General features: G+C 36.9%; 1 protein-coding gene across 1 annotated transcript in view; it reads left to right on the plus strand.

The window, feature by feature from the left end:
* The first annotated feature begins 4,899 nt into the window (after positions 1–4,899).
* Positions 4,900–25,230, plus strand: part of sez6a (seizure related 6 homolog a) — a 41,984-nt gene continuing 21,653 nt past the window's right edge. The window contains exon 1 of the mRNA XM_079861412.1: positions 4,900–5,171. Coding sequence (XP_079717538.1) covers positions 5,087–5,171 — 85 coding nt within the window. The 5' untranslated portion in view covers positions 4,900–5,086. The remainder of the gene's footprint in view (positions 5,172–25,230) is intronic.

Here is a 25,230-nt window from a genome sequence, read left to right on the forward strand (position 1 = left end):
TGGCAAACTTAAGACGGGCCTTGACATGTGCTGGTTTAAGCAGGGGAACCTTCCGTGCCATGCATGATTTCAAACCATGACGTCTTAGTGTATTACCAACAGTAACCTTGGAAACGGTGGTCCCAGCTCTTTTCAGGTCATTGACCAGCTCCTCCCGTGTAGTTCTGGGCTGATTTCTCACCTTTCTTAGGATCATTGAGACCCCACGAGGTGAGATCTTGCATGGAGCCCCAGTCCGAGGGAGATTGACAGTCATGTTTAGCTTCTTCCATTTTCTAATGATTGCTCCAACAGTGGACCTTTTTTCACCAAGCTGCTTGGCAATTTCCCCGTAGCCCTTTCCAGCCTTGTGGAGGTGTACAATTTTGTCTCTAGTGTCTTTGGACAGCTCTTTGGTCTTGGCCATGTTAGTAGTTGGATTCTTACTGATTGTATGGGGTGGACAGGTGTCTTTATGCAGCTAACGACCTCAAACAGGTGCATCTAATTTAGGATAATAAATGGAGTGGAGGTGGACATTTTAAAGGCAGACTAACAGGTCTTTGAGGGTCAGAATTCTAGCTGATAGACAGGTGTTCAAATACTTATTTGCAGCAGTATCATTCAAATAAATAGTTAAAAAAATCATATATTGTGATTTCTGGATTTTTTTTTTTAGATTATGTCTCTCACAGTGGACATGCACCTACGATGACAATTTCAGACCCCTCCATGATTTCCAAGTGGGAGAACTTACAAAATAGCAGGGTGTTCAAATACTTATTTTCCTCACTGTATAAAACAGTTCTGCAAAAAAATTGTCACCGTCCAGCTCAGTTCAGTTCTCATTTAACAGTGTCAGTACAGTCAGATCAATAATATTGTTGAATATTAAGTGTTCCCAACTAAGCAAGCCAGAAGTGACTGGCAAGGAACCCAAACTCCATTAGGTGACAGAATGGAGAGAAAAAAAACTTGGGGAGAAATCAGGCTTAGTCGGGGGCCAGTTCTCCTCTGGCCTACGAATGAACATAGTGTGATTATGATTCAGGCTGCATCACAAGTCATAATTGAAGTTGAACTTTATTTCTTGTTAATTTAGCCACTGTATCAAATAAATACCTAGGGTTGTGTTTGTTCTCTTCTAAGATAATTTTTTTAGGCCTTTCTGTATGCAATAACACTTTCCTTCCACGAAATGTGAAATAGCTCTAGTTTTGTTTTCTTCCAGCTACGCTTCATTTTTCTGGCTGCTCTCTTGAGGGACCGAGTGTGCTCGTTGTTATACCAAGGTGTCGGACTATTTTCCTTAATCTTCTTTATGTGCAAAGGAGCAACCATGTCTAAAGTGCTGGAAAAGAGAGAGTCAATAGTTTCTGTTGTAACATCGAATTCTTCTATGACGAGATATAGAAACTGATCAGGAAGATTATTTATAAAGCAATCTTTAGTGTTAGAAGTGATAGTTCTACCATATTTGTAACGGGGAGTTTGTTTTGCAGCCTTGGCTAAATGGAGCATTCACGAGACTAGATATTGATCTGAGATGTCATTTATTTATATCACTTACACTAGATGACGTTACATAAAGCACCATCACTTCTAACGAATTATACTTGAAACTAGATCTCTGAGTAATACTGGATAATTACTAAATTACAGCAACACCTCCCCTTTTCCTTTCAGACGAGGCTCATGTTCATAACAGATGTGAGAACCGGTCATCCTTATCTCTATAGATATTAATCATTCTAATATAAGACATAAATCATTTTAATATGCTGATTTGCTGCTCAGGAATTATGTCTTTTATTATCAATGTTGAAAACTGTTCTTCTGCTTAATGTTTTTGTAGTTACCGTAATACATTTTTGGGATTTTTAGTTAACAAATAGGAAGTTCAAAAGAACAGCATTTATTTGATAATAGAAATATTTTTTTAACATTATAATTGACCTTACTGTCACTTTTGATCAATTTAAAGCATCCTTGCTGAATAAAAGTAGTAATTTCTTACAAATTACAAATTTCTTACAAATCTTACATTACCCAATTAATACGGTGTGTGGTAATAAAATGCATTAAAATTGTGTTTAAAAAAGTTATAGATGTAGTATAGCCTCAGGACACTGCTGTCACTGCTTGAAATGTCATTTCAACTACCCATTTTCTGTTAAAATGACTTATTAGCAGTCTGAGCTTCGGTCCCGGCCTCATGAATATTAATATTACCACCCCAACATGCAAACAGAGTAATGTTTGTTCTTGCCTGATGAATAATTTACTTGGTCTTAGAAGTGGTCACAGGTGTGGAATGTGTTCTCAAATCACAGTTTAAACCTGAGGGTCAGACTGTACCAGTTTCCTCCTGAGGTGAAATCCTTTGTGTAAAAGCATAAAACTCTGTTATATAATCTCATGCTGATACAATCTCAGCAGCCATTCTACAACCCCCCCAAGGCTCAGAACATGAAATACAATGTCATGAAAGTATAGGAGGAGAGTTCAAATATGCTTAATCTCAGATGTGTGGCTTTCTTGACGATTTGTTTTGGCTCACACGAGTGATTTCATACCTTGAAAGAAAAGGAATAAGACTGCATGGATTGTGTGGGTCACATTTCATATTGTGGAGTCCGAATGTGGAAGGCTTTCTATGGTCTGTGATACTGTACACTGGGTCTCAGTCATCTCCGTCATCATTCACATGGAGATATGAAGGTCACAGGAATTGTGGGGTGGCTGTGAGTAGGTGGTTGTAACCAGGTTGTACTGTACGTGATATTGGAGAAACCTTGGAAAGATTTCTTTTCATTCTTTCAAATCATATTACCTCATTCATGTTGTTATTGCAGCTATTATGAGAAAAGCAATTTCAGAAACATCAGCTGCTATTGAGATGAATGGAAATGCTAAGAGATACCACTCATGTTTTATAGACATCCTCACTGCATAGTCAACGCAGGGTGCTTGGGTACGAAAGACATTGTTTCTGCTCATGTTGACAGAATGACTTCATCAGTACAGGCAGAGCTGTCCAGTCCTGAGTGGAAATGTTTTCAGGGAGAAAGGCTCATTTAGCAGAACAGAGGGAGGCCGTGACATCAGCAGACTGAGACAAAAATATCTGGCAGCTGTGAAAGGCTTGGTGCCTGAATCACACTTTTCACAGCAGTCTTCAAACCCTCAGGCAGATACACGTAGGTCTACATTTAGGATGTGAATTTCACCTTTCATAACCGTATAATACTAATCTTTGAAAGTGACACTTTCGAAATGATATATTACAGGTATCATTAAGAGATGCCTCAATCTCACAAATTAAACAAGAAAAACAAAAAGTATATATATATAAGCAATTGTAAAAATGTATATTTTTGTATATATATGTAATGATTACACTTAAAAATGCTGGGTTGTTTCAACCCATGTTTGGGTCAAAGACCTTGAAACAACCCAGCATTTTTTTTTTGCATGATTAATTATATGTTTGTTTATATATTGAAAATAATTGTAATAATAACCTATTTTTATGTTTCTTTGTTAAAATTGGTTCATTCAAATTCTTTCCTAATTACTAACGCAGTTTGATTATGGCCAGGCCCTATACTGTCATTGATAAGGGCAAAGTACATCTTTCTACTGATAGTGGAGGCTATAGATTAACTTCTCAATAATAATATCTAAATGGCTGTTTAGTCAGCAACCCATCCGAAATGAATTTAGAGCCCGTGAAGATGATGATGATCGCTTCATTACCTCAACACATTGGTCAGTCTATTTCACGGCCGTGATTTTCATTAGCTAAGCAGACAGAAGTGCTGTGCAGCTGAAATCTCTGGCTGAGGTTGTAAGCAATGAGATACAAGCATTAAAAAAATAACTGTCTGGCCAAATATACAGTACAGGATGTATATAAAAAAAGAGCCTGGGGCCAGTTGCATAAACTGCTAAGACTAGTCTTACAAGTTAGTCATCAAATTTATTTTCTTTAAGACTGCTCATAACTTTTGTTTATTAAAGTCAGTTACATAAAAAATGTAGATTGGTCTAATTTGATACCGAAAAGATACCCCTGCTAGTTGTTCATATACATAATAGCTATGTTTATGCGACTGGCCCCTGATGTTGCTGCTTCAGTTTTTATTGCTGTTTTTGTTATAGGAGATATACAGTAGCTCTAGAACTATTTGGACATTTAACCCCCACTTAAAATGTAACAAAATATTCAACCAAGTGGCATCTGCAAATAAATGATTTTCTCAGAATTAAGTCAGAACTAACTTCAGAACATTTGTCTACACTTATACATTTTTCTATTTTAATCTGACTAAAACATTCCCTAGACATTGACTGAAAGTTCTGATTCTTTATTATTGTTCTTTATAGTTCTTTTGCACTTTAGTCTGAAAAAATTTTTTACTTTATAAAATTGTGTTTGTATTGTTTTAATGTTCAGAGGTGTAAGAAAAAGTTATTAAACCTGTTAGGAGGATGACATTTACGTTTTGTAACTTAATTCAATACTGTGATCAAATCTTAAGGACTTATTGTGATAATTGTGAACATCATCCTCTTATGTTTTATGTGTTCTGAAATGTAAAACCCAATTAAGTTTTTCTTTTAATGTTGCAATTATTTTACCCACTAAAACCCATATACTCACTGTTCCCCCACCCCCACACACATTTTAAATGTCTGTATTCCCCAGGGATAAGTTTATATTAGCACTTGTTCTCATTGCATTTGGATGATATGTCCATCCTCATTCATCTGATGTAATTTTCCTCTGCCTCTCCTCTCACATACAAAAGCTGCTGCTCTAAATAAACCCAATGCTACTGGATGAGCGCCAGGCTGCTGTCCAAAGTGTCCAGGCGCGCTGAGGTTGATTGGAGCTGTCCGCGGTCCTGAACCTCCACCGCGCAATCCGCTTATAACAGCCCGTGAGTCGAGCTCTCTCTCTCTGCGCGAGTCACCGGGAAACACGAGTGTAGACCATATGCTTACTAGACCTTACGGACATTTTATTTGACAATCGAGTCATTCTCGCTGGATTGTTTAACACAAGGACAAATTATAGTGTGTTCTGCGGAGTCGTTTCAGAATGTGCGTAAGGATCGAGCTCCAAACGAACTGGCTCTTTCTGCTGCTCTTTCTGAGTCTTTCAGTGATTCACACGCGTTGTCAAGGTGAGTATTTATTTTTAAGTAGACTACCTAAATCTACTAATACTGCTGTATGTAGTAGAGTTAGATATTCATCTCGGGCACACGATTGACTGGGATTGTACCTGCTATCTGGGGCTTTACTGGCAAAGGATTTCTTAGTTAGCGCCCCACGATTGCCATTTACCTACAAAAGCATATAAACTGAGACGATATTAAGAGGTTCATTGATCACGTGTTATACTTTGACAGAAATATCGCAGGACTGCACGAAGCTGTCACGCAAAAACTTAATCTGTAGAGTGTTGAAAGAGCAATCAGGGGCCGTTCACATTGAGGCGAAAATGCATTATTAAAAAAAAAAAACTAAAAAAAAAAACTAAAAAAAACGCAGGAATCGGGTCTCGAGACGCCTAACTTTAAACTCTGAACGCCCAGAGCGTTCGTCTGCGAATAACTTGAAAAAGTCAAAACAAAATGTTGGGCTTAATATTTTTTGAGTTTCAGCAACCACAAAAGTTATATTAAACGTTGGTTTTAGCGCGTATTTTTCACTTTTTTTCAATACACACAAATAGACGTTAGCGAACAGAAATCGCGTGGCAGTGACCATAGAAACAGTAGCCTACGCAGCTCGAGCACTTAGTTTCAGACTGAATGTTAACGAGTACTTTCATTATCGCGTCATAATATATATATATATATATATATATATATATATATATATATATATATATATATATATATATATATATATATATATATGTGTGTGTGTATGTATATATATATACTTGTTTAAAAAAGTATTTTAGATATTTGATGCCCGTAGCAAATTGCGTTGCTCGAGAGAGACGAACCGTAACATATTGCGATATTATTGCGAGATATTATATCGAATCAGTAGCCTCAATTTGCACCATTTCACAAGTCAAATTTCGGCGCAGTGTTACAACGGGACAGAGTGATTGTGCTGTGGGTCTCTGCAGAAGAAGATAATGACACTATAATCCTGAAGATCAGATTACCACCGTCCCGAACAGACCTGTTTATGAAGCCAGCAGAGTTGTGTTGTTTCTTCGAGTCTAATAACAGACTCGATCTCAGCTTATTCAGGTCATTTTAACAGATACGGATAGACTGCAGATGGCACTTTTCATAATAAAGCTGCTTCATAAGTCAGTACGTATTGTTGCTGTTTATATTTAAGTTAGTGACACAGCATGTTTGTCAGCCATATGTTGTGTTGTGATAATGAGATGCATATCTCCTGTACTATCCTGTGGGCTCGTGTTTGATTTAGAAGTACAAATTCTGCAATGAGATTTTAATGAGACAGTTGGAATTGCACAAATGAACTTTATAATTTTATTAATGTTAATTTATGCAAGCTTTAAAGAAATCATTGAATGAAAGCACAAATATATAGTATTTCAAAATAAACAAAAAAACTGAGGTGGTCAATAGTCTAAATACTAAAATAAATAAATAAATGGAAATAAAATATCATTGCCTTTCTATAGTGCTGCTTTGCTCTTTGTTGTAAAGTGCAGAAACATCTACTGTACACTAAACATCACTAAGAAACTGACGCTTCTGTTTACAAATGTAGCATTAAAATGAAACTTCCGGTGACTTTTGTGTATCTCTCTGACTTGCAGGCAAGCACATTACATACTGTAATTTTCTGATTGGTCTTCAAGATTTTTGTGTTTTTTAATCATGGGGAATTTAATCAAAATGTTTAATCACATTTTGATATTTATCACATTTATTTGGCTAGAAGACATATGATAAAAGATTAACAAAGAATGTAGCCTACTGTTGATTAAAATGCAAAATTTGGTATTGCAATGGGGTGTAAATGAATAGGCTTGGAGTTGGTGCTGGTAACCCAATGCACAGGACAATGGTGACACCAGAATAAAAATATTCATGATTCTGAAGCTGAAAATACAGAATTGTTTTAGACGAATATGCTTGCACTCTGTAGGCCACTTTCTACTGAGACATTTGGCATTATCAGGACCCACAAATATTCCCCCATTGCATTATTACACATTATATTCAACATTATAGTTTAATGCAGTACCGACACTAAAAATCTGTCATTTTTATTTTGGATGAACTATACACAATACAGATTGTCACTATCCACGATACATATTGTTGCATTTTTGTATTGCGATATATTGTGACACCCCTAATGGTTTTATGATTTGAAAATACGTTTTAGGTGGTAAATAGTTAATGTCATTGTGACTTTTTGAGCTATGAATGAAATTTTGAAGTATTTGAGAGTGAATGAGTCATTTAGGCAGCTGAAGGAAAATGTGTTTCTATGCAGGCAGAAGTAAATGAAGTCATTTTGAAGTGTGCACTAGGTCTATTCAAATGTCTATTTCTGAATTCATTTTTGTTGCAGCTTTCTAATCAGATACTTTCATAATTCTGTGGAAGATTCATGGTTTTGTATTCTGGCTATTCAAAAACAGAAGCATGGGAACAGTCTGAGGGCTTCAATTTCTGTCTTTCATACCTCTGATTTCAGGGGAGGGTTTAAAAATGTTCAACACCTGTTTTTTGGATTGCCGGTGATGAGCTTGATCAAGGGCTATTCAGAAGCTGCTAGTTGACATAATTAGCCTGGTGCTTTGTTGGTTTATGGCTTGTAAATGAGTCATTATGGCAGAATGCTCTCTAATACCTGCAGACTAAGGTTTCAGCAATCCTATAAGATCATTACAAAGCACACTGTACGACATGGATCTAATAAACATGGGTACGATATGTACTGTATGTAGACTGTGCGATGATGACACCTATTGAATCGTAGGCTACGACGCAAGTTACAATAGAAGAATAGAACATCATCAGTATACGCTAGTGGTAAACAAATAGAGCAAGATGAATCGCACTTTCCCAGAGCACCCGCCACAGGATGCCGCGAGAGACACGGTCGAATGCCTTCTCTAAATCCACAAAGCACATGTGGATTGGTTGGGCAAACTCCCATGAACCCTCCAGCACACTGTAGAGGGTATAGAGCTGGTCCAATGTTCCACAACCGGGATGGAAACTGCACTGTTCCTCCTGAATCCGAGGTTCTACTATCGGCCGTATTCTCCTCTCCAGTACCCTGGCATAGACTTTCCCGGAGAGGCTGAGAAGTGTGATCCCCCTGTAGTTGGAACACACCCTCCGGTCCCCCTTCTTAAAAAGAGGGACCACCACCCCGGTCTGCCAGCCCAAAGGTACTGTCCCCGACCTCCACGCGATGTTGCAGAGGCGTGTCAGCCAAGACAGCCCCACAACATCCAGAGACTTGAGGTACTCAGGGCGGATCTCATCCACCCCCGGTGCCTTGCCACCGAGGGGCTTCTTAACTAGAAGACGCCACAAATGAGAATCAGCACCTCCAAATCCGAGGCCATGGTTCTCAGTCGGAAAAGGGTGGTGGAGAGTTCCTGCCTCAAGTGGAGGAGTTCAAGTATCTTGGGGTCTTGTTCACGAGTGAGGGAAGGATGGAACGGGAGATTGACAGACGGATCGGTGCAGCTTCTGCAGTAATGCGGTCGATGTACCGGTCTGTCGTGGTGAAGAAAGAGCTGAGCCGCAAGGCGAAGCTCTCGATTTACCGGTCAATCTACGTTCCTACTCTCACCTATGGTCATGAGCTGTGGGTCATGCCCGAAAGGACAAGATCCCGGATACAGGCGGCCGAAATGAGCTTTCTCCGCAGGGTGGCTGGGCGATCCCTTAGAGATAGGGTGAGAAGCTCGGTCACTCGGGAGGAGCTCAGAGTAGAGCCGCTGCTCCTCCACATCGAGAGGGGTCAGCTGAGGTGGCTCGGGCATCTGTTCCGGATGCCTCCTGGACGCCTTCCCGGGAAGGTGTTCCGGGCGCGTCCCTCCGGGAGGAGGCCCCGGGGAAGACCTAGGACACGCTGGAGGGACTATGTCTCCCAGCTGGCCTGGGAACGCCTCGGTGTCCCCCCGGAAGATCTGGAGGAAGTGTCAAGGGAGAGGGAAGTCTGGGCATCTCTGCTTAGACTGCTGCCCCTGCGACCCGGCCCCGGATACGCGGAAGATGTATGTATGTATGTATGAATCGCACTTTGGCGATTGTGGATTTTATGTGCGTTGAAAAAAAGGAGTAAGCGAAAGAGGAGAATATGTATGCGGTCACTGCTATAGGGAAAAAGGACATTTGTAAATGGAGCTTGGTGAAAGTAGCGCCATGCAATGTTGATCAATACGGCATTTCATGCAGCATTTTTATTCGGAAGTCAGTAAACGTATTGTAGCAGCAAACACACAATTGAGATGATCATGCTAAACTTCTGACACTGTCAGAAAATTATCGCAGGCTATCTTTGGTCGCAAGATCGTCACAATGGACGTCTTTGAACCTCTCACAATGTATGACGTAGACCACCGTTAGGAGCCACGAACAGCCCAAAATCGAACAATGTTTACCGGGCATAATATCCTCATGTTGTCTGAACTCTGCAGGTGGGGCCGAGATGAGTCTTTTGGGTTCTTCTGTGAGAACTTTTTCTCTGATGATGGTTTATGTACTTCATGTTTCTAATTTACACAGAAAAGAGCAGAAATCTACCAGCAGATAGCCATCCTAACCAAAATCATGGCTGATGTTACTTCCCTTTCATCCATCAAATAGAAATGGGAGGTTAAGTTGGTTGCATTGCTTCGTGGCGTACAGTTTTGAACCATAAGCAATGGCAGGCCGATCTGAGATGGCCATTTCTCATAAAGAAAAGCAGCAGATTATAAAGGAAAGACAGTATAATGTGTAAACTTTTAACTGTGTGACCATACAAAACCCTTCAAGTATGCCACACACATTTCCTTTTGTGTCAAAAAGGCATTTATTCAATCAGCACACTGTGATGGTTCTTGTATTGATTTCAAGTGTTTTTATTTCAGCCTAAAGGGCGGTGACATCGACTTCTAAGGCATCAATACTTGCTGATCCTCTTGAAAGCGCAAGGCTGATGCTCTTTACATGCAAGGCACCTGCAGCCACACAACCATAAAATTGGTATATTTAAGAGGAAGATTACAAGTTGACTTTTTGACTTTTAAAATGCCAAAAAGTCCATTGGCCTCCTAATCCCTCTCTTATTATGTGTGACATTTCATTATTTAGTATCCTGATGGTTTCCTCGGCCTCTGATTCAGAATGCAGAACAGGGTACATCTTAACCTAACACTAAGGATATTTGGTTACACTTTATTTTAAGGTGTCATTGTTACATTGTAATTATATATTTAAGTACTGAGTAATATTTAGCAACTACATGTACTTACAATAGGGTTAGGGTAGGATTAGGTTTTGGTTGAGGGTTAGTTGCATGTATATTAAGGGGCAATATTTTTTATAATATGTTTTATTTATTATTTATACAGACAATTTTTAATGAATAAATTATTATTTATATTTACAATTTTGTATTATTTTATTTTTTTTGGACCGTGAAATTACTTATTTTAGTTATTTTAAGTAGGCTACTTAAGGGTAACCGCAGTAAACTTTGAGTACACAACTAGTTTAGTTCATTTGTACTGCAAATATAGTTGAACCTAAATACTTGTTAAATACTTGTAGCACATTTTTTAGTTTATGAAAGTACACTTTGAATTATACTCTCAGTAAACTACTAATTTAGTAGTTTTATACTGCAAGTACTTGTAAGTTTTCTTTAAGTGAACATAACATCACACTTAGTTTACTATTTATATTATTTTTGCACTTTAAGTATACTACTACGTTCCAATTTAGATATTAATTTTTATACTTATTATATACACTAATATACATTTAAAAGTTCTTTAACTCTTTCCCTGCCAGAGTTTTTTTTAAGTTGCCAGCCAGCATCAGCATTTTTGATAATTTTCACAAAACTTTCAGGGCCCCCAGAATATTTTATTGTATGAATATCTGAACATACGTACATCAAAATAAAGAGCCTCTGCTTTTAACCAAAAATCCATTTTATTCTAGCTTCATGCATTCTTTTTTTTTAATCAACACTTGAATGTGGCTAAGTTTCATAAAAAAGCAATATTTCAAACAAAAGGCTGGAAAAATTGTGTTTTTGTCAAAGACTATTTTAGGATCAGATTCAGAACGATGATCAGAACATAGATGCAGTAGATCGAGTCCATCAACACCCCCAAAGCTTCACACTCTTATACCTCGTCCTGGGTCGACATTTCATTCAGTAACGTTAGGCTTTCGATTTATATGCTGTTTAATGTCTGATTATCACGTTAAATTACACGCATGCTTCAATCGCTTGTGTGTTTCAGTTTCTTCTTCGGCTGTGTTTTGAACCAGAGATTCTGTACTATTTCAGAAGATGCATAATAGCTCCCCCTATAACAGTGAAAACATGGATTGCCGGACATTTCCATATATATATATTACAAATTGTGTGAAAGGTAATATTTAAAAAAAAAAACATAATGGGGCCCTTTAAGTGATTTAAAATTGGGGGTCAAGTGTCTGGAGTTTGTGTAATTATTTGAAAATGTAATTGCATTTATGCTGATATTTGCATATTTGATATATGCTGAGAGATGTCAGGTATAACACCACTGCCCAGTGTCTTTAAATAAGTGACAGGGAAAGATGTCTGTAGATCCTTGAGCACATTTATTAAATAAGAGGCTCTGTGTTTTGTCAGGATCAGAGCAGAGGACACTGGCTCTCAAAGGCTCCAGGACAAACGGAGGTTTCATGGCATCTCTCTGTTGCAGCGTTCAGATGCCACTGTATTTGAAACGGCTGCTGAGATCGAATCCCAGAGTATTTGAATTCTGCATCAGAGACTGCATCTGTCATGCTGTAATAAATGCACTGTTGCACTTCGGTTTTGAGACTTTTCTCCCTGCGTTCCTCCTTCAGAGGCAGAAACGCAGATAACTGATTGCATTTTTTCTTGTTATCAGTTTAAGCGCATCAAACTTGAATTACTTTCAGATCTGAGGAATATGTAAAGTTGAACTGATAAAAACCAATAGACCCTCCACTCCTGGAGACTGCTTTAGCCAGCCAATCAGGGCAGAGCTTGCTTTTTTGAGAAAACACTTGGCCTTTTTGTATGCAATATGCGTCAGATAGTCAACAGACTGTTGGTTATACTATGTAGATATCTAGATAAAGGTGTGTGAGTCTTTATGATCATACTAGTGACTTTGTCTAGCCCTTAGGTTTGACACCCTCCTTTTGGCTCTGAAATTCTGACACCAGATACAATAAAAGAGGACTTACCAATCAAAATCTCAAGGGGCGTATAAGATGTTAAGAGATATCTGTGCTAAAAGTAATTACGCCCATTTAATTGCAGTAATTACTCCAGTTGAGGAACTGTGATTTAGCCGTGGCTGCTGTTTGTGAGGTTGTTTAGGTGTTGTGCTGTTTACTTTGCGGTGATTTGACAAGGTGACAAAGCCACAGTTGGACTTTAAAGCTCTTCCGTTGCTACGGGAGACGTATCTTCGGATCTGCCATGCCGACAGAACTGTTCGCACCACCCCGTCCTCTCTCTTCCTAAACAGAAAAGAAAAATCAGTGTTTTTAAAGGAGAATAGTGAGCTCAGTACAAACACATACACACTACTTAAACAGACAGACACACAAACAATCATTCATTTGCAACACATGCTGTCAATAATGGGTGTCTTACAACTAAACATGAAATATGAAATCACTTCCATGGTGAGGTTTAGACATTATAAAGGAAAGTTTTTTTAAATAGATTTTTTTTGTTATTATAGCGTTTGATGCATTTGACATGAATGAGAATTTTTTTAATAAAATTTAATTTATGAAACTTAATTTGTTCAATTTAAAGTAGTGCTTTGCAGGAATTTGAAATCTCAACTTCCACTAAACATTGAAAAAAATCTGAAAGATGCATTATACCGACATGGGTTTGACCCTTTGTGTGAATAGCTTTTTGCTTTGCTATTCACTGTGCGTTTTCATTTAGCTCTTGATGTGAGCAAACCTTAAATCCAGTAAACCCACAAGAAACATGGCCTGTGTGGTTGACAATTCTATTAGTGTTCCCACAGTTCATTCATCTTGCATAACAGCTCTAACACAAATGAGATCAAATAGTTAAAGTGGTGCCTGGTCTGCTCTGTCAGAGTGTGAATTGGTCATTAGAGGTGTAAGGTTAATACATCAGGACTCCTACAGGGAACTGCTATCCTGGATCTGTTCACAGTTCTCCTAGGCTTGACTGATTATACACACAAGAGAAGCTGATTAGAGAACAGGTCGGAGCCACAGTCAGTGCTGCCAATCATAGCTGGGGTTATCACACTAAAGTCTCACGTAGCCAGACCTGCAAACTGACTCCATAGCAGCTCAATGGCTGCCTGACTGACATGTAAAGCAGCCAATCACAGTTCGTTTTGTCACTCTTGGACATTTTAAAGAGACTATGCTGCGAAGTTTACATACTTCACATACTTTTGAAAAAAACAGTGTTTAGTTGATCATCATTGTCACAGTTGTAAACAACAGCTTGCTTCTTCCATAAGGGGGTTTGGCATCACGGCATCTGTTTCCAGGTGGACGGTTAAAGAACGTGACACACGTCTCCTGGAAATCCTGTAGAAATACATAAGACTACATAAGATGATGAAAGAAGATTTCTTAGAAGGCAGGATAATTATGCTACCTACCTTTTTAGGACAGTTTTAAAATGCTTTGTAGACATCTAACTTTGAAACCATGCTAGAGTGTGATTTTTGTTTGTATCTGTATTTTATGTACTGCACAGTATTTAGCAAAAAGTAAAAAAAAAAAAAAAAGTGCTAATAGCTTCCATTTGTTTTCAGAGGAAAGTGCAAGAATATCTTAAACAACAAGGCCAAATCAACTTGCTTGCTTCTGTTTTTCATGGCACTCATGAGCTGAAAAAGAGTTTTTCATGCTTGAAAGCATCTTTATTCCACTTCGAATACATCTGACCTGGAAACAAACAAAGTATTCTCGATTCTCCAAGTTCAGGGAGTGTTATGAAATGTACTGCTACACTCAGATTAAGTCTAGACATTCCGAGAGATCTTCAGAGGTCTGTTGTTGCTTGTGAAACAATCCATGGTGTTAAGAAGTCAGTTTCATACAGCGCACGTCTCGCTGCTCTGTTGCCCCGTGTCTGTGTGTTTTTCCAGTCAGAGCAGAGCAATATCTCTCACCCTGTTACATATTCATACACTTAAAAAGTCCTCTGTGTTGACCTAGAGTAGACAGACAGCCAGGGAAAAACCTGTATATTCATTACTCATCATTCATTGCATAAATTGAAAATATCCAGTGGGACGAATCTAAAAGTTGTTTCCATGGTAATTTGCTGGAGAAGCGGCACCCAGCGGAAGCTTCGAAATAAACAGTGCAAAACTTGAGAAGTTAACAAGACACAAGGGGAATCCAGTCTATACCATTAGCATCACGCATTTCTCTCTCTTCCTTTCTTTCTGTCAGTCCATGACTTGCTGTCTCAGATGTTTCTCGTAAAATTCCTTAGGATAAATAAATTAAATTGTTTGCATGGAGAATATAAAATGTATACGAATCACTCAGATCACTTGGTTTAAACGTTCAGATTTTTGATCGCAGCACATTTTGAGATTCTGTAACACATGAAGTTTTTAGGGTCTTTTCTCAGGAGAAAAAAACATTTTGCTCTCTATTTTATTGCATTGTTTTCTAGAACCAGTTGATACATTAAGGAGGTATAATCTTTGTATTTTTCTTTCCTATATCCATAACCCTAATGTACCCGAAAATTATGGTGCGGGGACTCTATTTACTTCTATTGTTTTTATACTAATCTAATAATATTTAATATTCCCTAATATTTTATATTCCCTTGCTTACAGAAACCATATTGCATTTTAACATTTTCATTAGCATATTATTTTATATGTATATTTATTAAGCTATTTTCCCATCTAAGCAAAACCTGACCCAGAATGTGCAGAACATTCGTTAATTCAAGAGAAATAAACAAAATGAAATAGTGATATAATTATGTATAAAATATAATTATGAGATAATTAATTACAAATATAATTAAGTTCAAATGTATTTGTATAGCACATTTAAAAACAACCACAGTTGACCAAAATGCTTAACAATGTCAGGATACACAAACAAAAACATACAAACACAGTAAAGAATGTCACAGTATCAAAACTCAACTCAGTTGAGCCTATACCTAATATTAGCCTATACCTAATATAGGCTTGTATTTATATAAGGTATTAACTTCACACATTTTTGCTTGATTTTACGCTCTAGGTTGATGGGAGACGGGCAGATATTGTGCAAAGGCTTCTGGGTGACTTCTGAGCTCATCACAGAGCATCTAATCAGCCCCTCTCTCTAAGTTTTTAGCAACCTTGACCTTTCCTTTGCAATAAAACCTGCCTGTCAATCACAGATGTCTATCAGGACTGTCTTCTCAGAAGAGAGAAGCAGACAGAATAAAAAAAGAGCAGAATACCAGGGTTTAACTCAGGCTTTTCTTCTCAATAGAAGATATTTTAAAGAATGTCAGTAACCAGAGAGTTGACACAGTAGCCATTGACTTCCATAGTATTTTTTTTCTTACTATGGAAGTCATCAACTCTCTGGTTATCAACATTCTTCAAAATATCTTTTGTGTTCAGCAGAAGAACAAAACTCATACAGGTTTGGAACAACTTGAGAGTGAGTAAGTGATGATACAATTTCTCCCATCTCCATATGTGATCATGGAACTCAACCAGAATGACCATCAGCTTCTTGGTCACCATTGTAACCAGGGCCCTTCTCCATCTGTTGCTCAGTTTGGCCAGAAGACCAGCTCTAGGAAGAGACCTGGTTGTTCCAAAGTTCTTCCATGAAGGATTATGAAGGCTACATGCTTCTGTGAACATTCACTGCAGAAGAATTATTTTTGTAGTCTTCCCTAGATCTGGGTCCTCTACAGGCAGTTCCTTTGACCTCATGACTTGGTTTTTGCTCTTATTTGCACTTTCAGCTGTTAGACATGTTATTGAGAGGTGTGTCTTTCCAATTCATGTCCTTTCAATTGGATTTTCCACTGGTTAACTCCAATTAAAGTGTAGAAACATCCCAAAGATAATCCAGTGTAACTGGAATGCTCTTGAGATAAATTTCAAGTGTCCCAAAAAGGGTATGAATACTTATGCAATGTAATCCTATATATATATAATAATATAAACACGGTTAATAATCACTGTACACATCCATCTCTCCATACTGAAAGCCCATAGACTGCATGATAATTTACTCCAAGAAATGTAAGAAATAAAAAAGGCATATGTGAGCGCACAGATAAACCAAAGTCTGTTTACTTTACCTCTGTTTGTTTGCTTTTATGCCTCGTGTTGTTGTCTCTTCTCTACCGTGGCTTTATTTTTTTCTGACAAGCTGTCATTTCCTCGCAGGCCTTTGTTCTTTCAAATAGCATGAATTATGCTTTCTCTTTTTCTCTCTCTCTCCTGTCACTTTGATCAAGTGTTTTCTGAAGAGTTTGGTGCAGAATGAAAGTGTCTTACTGTGAGGCTGCCTGTGAGATTTTATTTCACAATCCTCTGAGTATATTCGCACATCCGTCTCTGTGTTAGAAAGATAAATAAAGATCTTCTGTGTAACTCTTCTTTCCACTTGTAGAGACACTACTGATCACAAGAAACCTAGAATTTATTTTAATTTATGGATAAATGAGTAAATGTTGATTCAGATATTGTGTTTGTATAAGGAAAGTCCCTTTAAAGGGGTGCTGAGCATACAGAATTCACAGCAATGGACAAGATATGTCCTTTTTTTAAAAAACATAAATTCAACATTATAACAAATAATAATAAATGCAAAGATATACAATCTACTCCACTTTCCTGCAATGCTGCAAACATGCAGCTTTAAAGTTTGTAGTCTTGGAATTCTTACTCAGTTAACCTGAGATGTAATGATCTTCTATTGGTCATGAATATGTAATATATATAATATATAACTTTGTACCACAGCAAAATTGGCATGAATTAGCATTTCCGGTCTCCCACTTTTGAATGAGTACGAATGTATAATGCTGTATAATAACATATTTCAAATATAATTTAAATATAATAAATTAATATAATAAATTAATATAATACATATATATATATATATATATATATATATATATATATATATATATATATATATATATATATAAATAAATGATGTATTATATTAATATATATATATATATATATATATAAAAATTATGTATTATATTAATTTATATTATATATTTTAATACTGTTTCATAAAATGTATAATCTTTGCTATAATATCGCTGGTGATCATCTTTTGTTTTATTACCCACAATGCTTTGCTGTTTAATCTCACTGTAAAAACAGTGGGAAAGTGATGTTTTACATCATAAGAGGACAAAAAGAGAGAAAGGTAAATGGGGAGAGAGATACAGAAAGGGAGAGGTGAATAAAAAACCTATCCATTATTTAGAGTGTGCAGACTATTTCTGATCTTATAACGACGTTCCTCTGGATTAACAGCATTCCTCAGGAGGTGGATAATATCATTATTATTTTCTTGGGCATGTTCCCTCCTTCTGAGCAAACTGTCATGGGATAGCCTCCTAAAGAATCAGCCTCACTAAACCTACAGGAGCCTGGTGCAGTTTGAAAACACAGAGCTTTTCATCTTGGTGAATTTTCTTTTGATATCGTACATGCAGTGATGCTGTACTAATCATAGAACTAGATTTGATTTGAACGGATGCACCGCTTAATTCAAACTCTGTTTGATGAAATCCAGAGAGAGCAGATATGCCTTAAAAGAGAGGAAAGGGTTTTGTTGTTTATCTCTTTGATGAAATAAGTTGTTTGTTGTCAATAAGCCCTAGAAGTTTGTCTGCAGCTCTGTGTTCCACTCCTCAGGGTCCATATGTAGTGTTCGTTCAGTGCTCCCTATACACAATCAGCCAGGGATATTTGTAGAAGTTCAGTTACAACTTTTGTAATTTGGAATGGTCTGTAATGTCTTCAAACACTTGAGATAACATAATATACCAACATAAAATATATACACAGTTGTAATCAAAATTATTCACAAATCAGGTGTATTGGCAAAATGTACAGACTTTCAGCTGTTTGCAATGAACAAATCAAACAGCTCAACACAACAACTGTTTCAAGTGGTTTCTCCAAATTCCACTGAAAATTTAACTTTCAATGACTTCTGTTGTCTAAAAATTATTCAACTCCCTGAATAGAATCCCTCACAACAGCACAAATCTGCAAAACAGGTGTTGTCTCAAGCACACCTGATGCAACTAATCAAGGGCTTCATTAGTTGCACCAGGTGTGCCTGACCTAGAACACATGAAATATATGAACTAGCTAGGTTTGTTGAGTGTCTCGTTTGACTGCATGTTAGAAATATGGCTAAGTCAACAGAATGGTCCAAAAAGTATAGAGAAGATATTATCACCCTTCACAAACAGGGAACAGGATACAAAAAGGCACAAAATGTTCCTTGAGACACCGTTGGAAGCATAGTTTGCAAGTTTAAAGTTAAAGGAACAGTGGTTACACTACCCGGACGGACTTGGTGGCAACAGTGACTGAGGTTTCAGTTCGCACAGTAAGGCGTGTACTAAACGCATGCGGTTTCCATGCCAGAACTCCAAGACGTACACCACTACTGACCCAAAAGCACATGAAAAGTGCTAAAAAATCATATAAATAAGCCACAGAAGTTTTGGGATTCTGTTCTGTGAAGCAATGAAGCAAAACTGAAACTTTTCAGCCCTATGGATCAGTGGTATGTCTGGAGGAAGAAGAATGAAGCATTTGCTGAAAATAACACACTGTCTACAGTTCAGCATGGTGGGGCTCGGTGATGCTCTGGGGCTGCTTTGCATCCTCTGGCACTGGAAACCTGCAGCGTTTGGAAGGCAAGATGGATTCATTTTTACTATCAGGAAATCCTAGGAGGAATTCTTGAAGGCGGCGGTTGAAGCACACAAACCAAAGAATATTGCTGAACAGGAGGCACATGCCTCATGAGGAATGGGCTAAGATTCCTCAGAAACGCTGCCAGAAGCTGGTGTCTGGTTATATATCTAATTTGCAGCAGATCATAACAGCAAAAGGGTGTTCTACTAAGTACTAAAGATGTTTGCCATGAAGGGGTTGAAAAATTGAGACTGCAGAATTCATTAAAAGTTGCATTTTCAGTTGAATTTGGGGAAACTACATGAAACATTTATTGTGTTGAGCTATTTCAATTACTTGTGTTTGATTTGTTCATTGCAAACAGCTGAAAGTATGTAAATGTTGCCAATAAACCTGATTTGCAATGGGGGTTGAATCATTTTACAATTCATATATATGAATGATAGTATTACCATATTGTGATTTGGTTAATTTCATATGTACAGTAAGTTCATACCCTGTATCTTAATTCAGTTTCCTTTGACAAGTGTCATTCATCCTAAGACATAGTACAGATTACAGACAATATTATATATTGTCTGTTATTATATATTGTCCATATATATTAATATTATTAACAAACATGATGTATCAGCCTTCATTTTCAGGTCCAGAAAACAGCCCATTTTTAACAGGTTTCAGCAAGACAGAAATGCAGTGACCTCTCCTCCATGTGGGAGGAAAGCTGTCTGAACGTCCACGCTTTAATACATTCCACAAGCTGCCAACAATTAAATCATGAGCGTTCAGGTATAACGACACTTTTTCCGCCCAGCTAAGCTGTGTGTCAGAGAAGAGCTGCTAATGTATGAGCTCAATAAATGATACATGCTGTTCACTAACACCTACACAAGTACGCTTTACTTTGTTTGTCGCTGAGCACAGTAAGTCAACTTTCCCTCTCTATCGCTGATGCCCAAAAGTGGTTTATTATAGAATTTAAACTTGAAAAGTTCTCCGCCCAATTTAATGAAGTTGTTTGTATGTATGTAAATGTGTATGTGTGTCTTTTTAATAGTATGTGAAACTGTATGCAGTAAGCAGCAATTAATGTTTTAAACAGTATTATGCTACATTGCCGCATGTCTCATTAAATTGCATACTTAATTCAGCAAGTTAAATACATATTTTAATTTATTAATTTATTAAAAATAATATATAGCTTTACTTCATTCAAGGATTATATAAAAATGTAAAATGTCTTAACATTTTGATAAGACTTCCAAAAATTAAAAAGTGCATTCGATATTACTCCCAACAGTAAATGGAAGGTCAATGGTGCTGGTGAGCTTGTGCGATTGATTTGATATTGTCATTTTAGTAGTTCGTTCACTGTCCACTACAGAAATAATTGCATCAATTACAGTCATTTTACACAAATTAGTACATTCAACAGAATGAATTCAGAAACTGCTACGGCTGAGATAGTTTAGTTAAAGGTGCACTAAGGTTTGATGAAAGTTAAAGGTGCACTAAGGTTTGATGAATGAGTGGAGATAGGAATAACTGCATGATTTCTCATCTGTAAAGGTCCATTTCAAATCTCAGGGTCACTGTCTTCTGTATCCTGGGACTAAAACAAATTACAAACATTCTCTATCTTTTAAGAACCGAGAGTTTCATCCATCAGTGTCAGCTCTAATATTGCGTTTGTCCGTCGGGCAGGTATAGGGCACCTTTTGTTTTGCCCGTTTATGTTTTTAGACATGTTGACTCGCAGCATGCTGCACTCTGACACTTGCCTGCCAAAGCGAATAAAAGCAATTTCAGACTATTTAAACACCTCACCGCTCTCTATGTCTCAGTGCGGGATTCTCACAGGCAGGAAAAAACATGCTGGATACTTCAGAGAGTATAGCATAGCCTGACTTTAGGCTTGTGGCAAAACAGGAAGAAACCGCCTGATTGACATGTAAAGCGGTTTTTTGAAGTGCCATTAGGGGAGGGGGTCATCTAAAATAGATCTTAGTGCATGTATCATATTGAGGAGTAGGTCGATAGGGTGTATTGTGCCTTTAAAGGTAGTTTTATTTGCAGAAATGCACTGGGATTAGTCTTCCCATGCCACAGTCTATAAAGCACGGTTGAATTACCTCTTTAAGAGATTAATGTCTGTCTACAGCCTCTGGTTTAATCTGACTGGATGGTCTGATATTGTGTGGCTTTGCAAAACAGCTGTTTATTGCCACTGGAATGATCTGATCACACTTCCATTACAGAAAGTGTCATCTTGATAAATGGGATTCACTCTGGATTGACATGTGCTCTGCGTGTTCTTAATAGGAGAGAGATTGTGCGGTCAGTGCTTGATTTACAGCTATTTTAAGGTGATTTGAGGATTAAATGATGCATTTGGCTTCAAAACAGTTTATGCACCCAGATTTATTGTGGGATTTATGTTCTCGGAGAACACAATGTTTTTATGTTTACATTTAAATTTTAGTTTTGTTGTGCTTTTATATCATTTTTATAGTTCAGTTTTTATTGGTTTAAATATTTCTATATAGCTTTAATTTAAATAACTTATTTTATTTCAGTTAGTTGTGAAGGCACTTTTTTTTTCATCTAATCTTTACATTTTATTTTATTATAAAATATAAACTATTTTTAATTTTATTTTTAGTTAAAGATAACACCACTTGTTATATTTCATAACTTTAATGGCTGTCAGTGAAGAATGGCAGATGGTGCAGTTACAATATTTACTAAATGGCTCATGCTATATCCTTCTGAATAAACCTGGTTAAGCCTAAGCTGGTTTACTAGTCGTAGTTACTTTAAACCGGTCTCCCAGCTGGGCCAAGCTGGTTTTCAGCTGGACTTGGTTTGTGATAATGGACCAATAAGACAAAGAAACATCCCCAGATGCGCCCAATGGAGATTACAGCTTTCTGGCCTCTAACAACATTTTCCACCAACAAAACTATTACAATCCACAACTGATTATCTTCATTCAGCCTTCCACCGATGTTCACTGGCAACTCACTATACAGGCTGATTACATCCAATAATAAAGCAGAGCTGTAGCTCCTGCTGAGAGTTTAACAGTGAGCTGGTCTTCAGAAGCCGTCTACAAATCCTGTGTCAGTGTCAGTGATGTTCTTTTTATCTCTTACTGTCTTCATTGTGTCGCCAAGCTATATCCTGTTAGAACACACTGTCATCTAGTTGCCCAATTAGGGAGTAAAACATACACTCGCGATCTCATGCAGTTTGAACGCAGAAATAACAGAAGGTCTCAGAGGTATCTGCTCTTCTGGGGTTCACAATCTGCTTAGGACTTTGTTTCGAAGCCGTTCATGAGATGTATAGGAGGTTCTATGAAATATACAGTGATGATTGTCTCTGGTTACCACAAAGCATTTTAAAAATAAAAAGCTGTCCTCATTTACTCACCTTCATGTTGTTCCAAACCCCCACATGATTTTTTTTCTTAATGTGGAACACAAAAAGGATGATTTTGAGATTTGAGAGCTAGGGTTGAAAATCAAAAAAACTCATGAGTTGGGAATAACATGAGGGTAAATAAATGATGACAGAAGTTACATTTTTTGACAAACTTTCTCTTTAAAGGTACGTTTACACAACAACAATGTATTAAAAACAGAATTTTTCTCTTTTTTTCTTTGTGTTTTTTGCGTACAGATGACAACGCTGTCAAAACTATCCCCATTCACATGGATTCACGAAAACGATTAAAAACACTGTATTATGAATGCAGGCCAGTAGTTGACGATGTCACTTTGTAAAGAAACACTACACGCCTAGACTGAACGGTTGCACTTTATTTTACAGTACGTGTACTTACAGGTAATAGGGTCAAAGTTAGGTTTAGGGGTAGGTTAGTACCTAGTTATTACCCATATTGTATGTACGTGGGGAACAGGACTGTAAAATAAATTGCTACTGACTGAACACGTAATACACATGCACATGACGTAGGGCCTACATGTACTTTACACAGAGACTATAATGGTATAGTTTTCATAGTTTATAGTTTTTTTAAAAGTTTGCATTTTCAGGCTCTCAAAACACATGTCATGAAAACTAAGACTTATTTAGTAAAAACACAATTATAAGAAGCTGAATCAGGGTATTAGTGCACTTGCGTGTTTGTATAAGAGTCTGTACATCTGTGTTTGAATTTTCCTCAAGCCAGACATTGTTAACGTCCCAGTGGAGAGCTTCTGTAATCCAGTAGGAATGATTATAAAGAGACAGATGATCTGACAGCAGTTCAGTGCAGCGTTTCCCTCACACGTCTCAATAATGGAAGCACTTCTTGACAGATAAAACACAACTCCAGATGTTGTTTTCAGCACAGCGATGTCGCACAAGCAGATTTTTTTTCAGGAAAACAAAAGGATTTCCTTCACACCTGAAATATTATAAATATCTCAACAAGACAAGCAGAAAGATGCCAACATTTGCAGTGATAGGAAATGCTCAATAGCTTCTTCTTTTTTTGTAGCCAAGACTTTAAGGTATGTTCCTATACAGAAATTTGACTTTCAACAATAAACCTATACCCTGAGAAATATTCACTGGTGGAAAAAGTGTGAAAACTCTCCTACATTTTTAAAAATATTATTACAATTAGACTGTCCAGCCAGTGATTACCAAGCATTTTTCAATGTATGGAAAAGAACAGATTTGACATTTTGATAATAACTAACTTTCATATTCCACAGAAAATAGGTTATTCAAGTTCTCCATTTAGACTTGATGATCTTTATAAAGGTACATTATTTTCTTTTTTGCTTTCTTTTTTTATCAATCAAGCAACAATTTTTTGGGGATTTTAGAAGTTTAAAATCCACTTGGCTCAAAAATCTGAGGGAGCACATGCTGTTTGAATGGCATGAAGCATTTAATAACCAAAGATTGGTCAACAACAGTCCCTGACATTCCCATAATTACTGTTTTTGATCAAACTGGACTTTTTATTAGACATGCTTTTAAGAATCTTTGTGTCTGAATGACATTTAAATGACTCACTTCCTCACAGTGGTGAATGAGGACTGTTTCTGATTACAGTTTATTTCTGATCATAAGCATTTGTTGAGATTTTTAGGCCTGAAGTGCTGGCTGTCATTATACAGCTCACTCTCTTGCTCTCTCTCTCTCTCTCTCTCTCTCTCTCTCTCTCTCTCTCTCTCTGAACCCTTCTGAGAGCTCTTCTGTCTAGTGAGGTGTGTTAATCTTGAGATGAAAGATGTTCTGTAATTGCCTCACACTTTCTTTTCCCTGAAAGATGCTGCTGTTCTTCAGCACTGAAGATCACATATTGAACCTCTTGTGTCACTACTAGTAAAATAATTACTTTGCAGGGAAGCATTGCCTTAATATGCTCAAAAATAGAATATTCAAATAGAGTCACAACTTTATGTACAATTACTTATAAAGCATCTGAAGAGCATCAATCATTCAGCTGTCATCCTGAAATAATTGGAGAATAAGCACAAAAAAAAGTGTATATATACATATATATATATATATATATATATATATATTAGGGCTGTGAAAAGATTAATCGCGATTAATTGCATCCAAAATAAAAGTTTGTGTTTACATAATAAATGTGTGTGTACTGTGTATCATTATTTTGTATATATAAATACACACACTTGCATGTATATATTTAAGAAAAATGTGTTATTTATATATACAAATATTTATATTTATATATAATATAAATTATATTTAAATATATACAGTATATACATGCAAATATTTCTTAAATAAATACATGCATGTGTGTGTATTTATATATACAAAATAATGATACACAGTACACACACATGTATTATGTAAACACAAACTTTTATTTTGGATGTGATTAATCGCGATTAATCTTTTCACAGCCCTAATATATATATATATATATATATATATATATATATATATATATATATATATATATATATAAAACAAATAAACAATTAGTCTACAAAACAAATATTTTTACTAATCTTCCAAAAGGGCCCTTGGGTCTGTGGAGACCATTTTAAAAAGCCCTGACTTAGACTAGA

This window comes from Squalius cephalus (assembly GCF_949319135.1).
Source record: "Squalius cephalus genome assembly, chromosome: 24".
NCBI lineage: Eukaryota > Metazoa > Chordata > Actinopteri > Cypriniformes > Leuciscidae > Squalius > Squalius cephalus.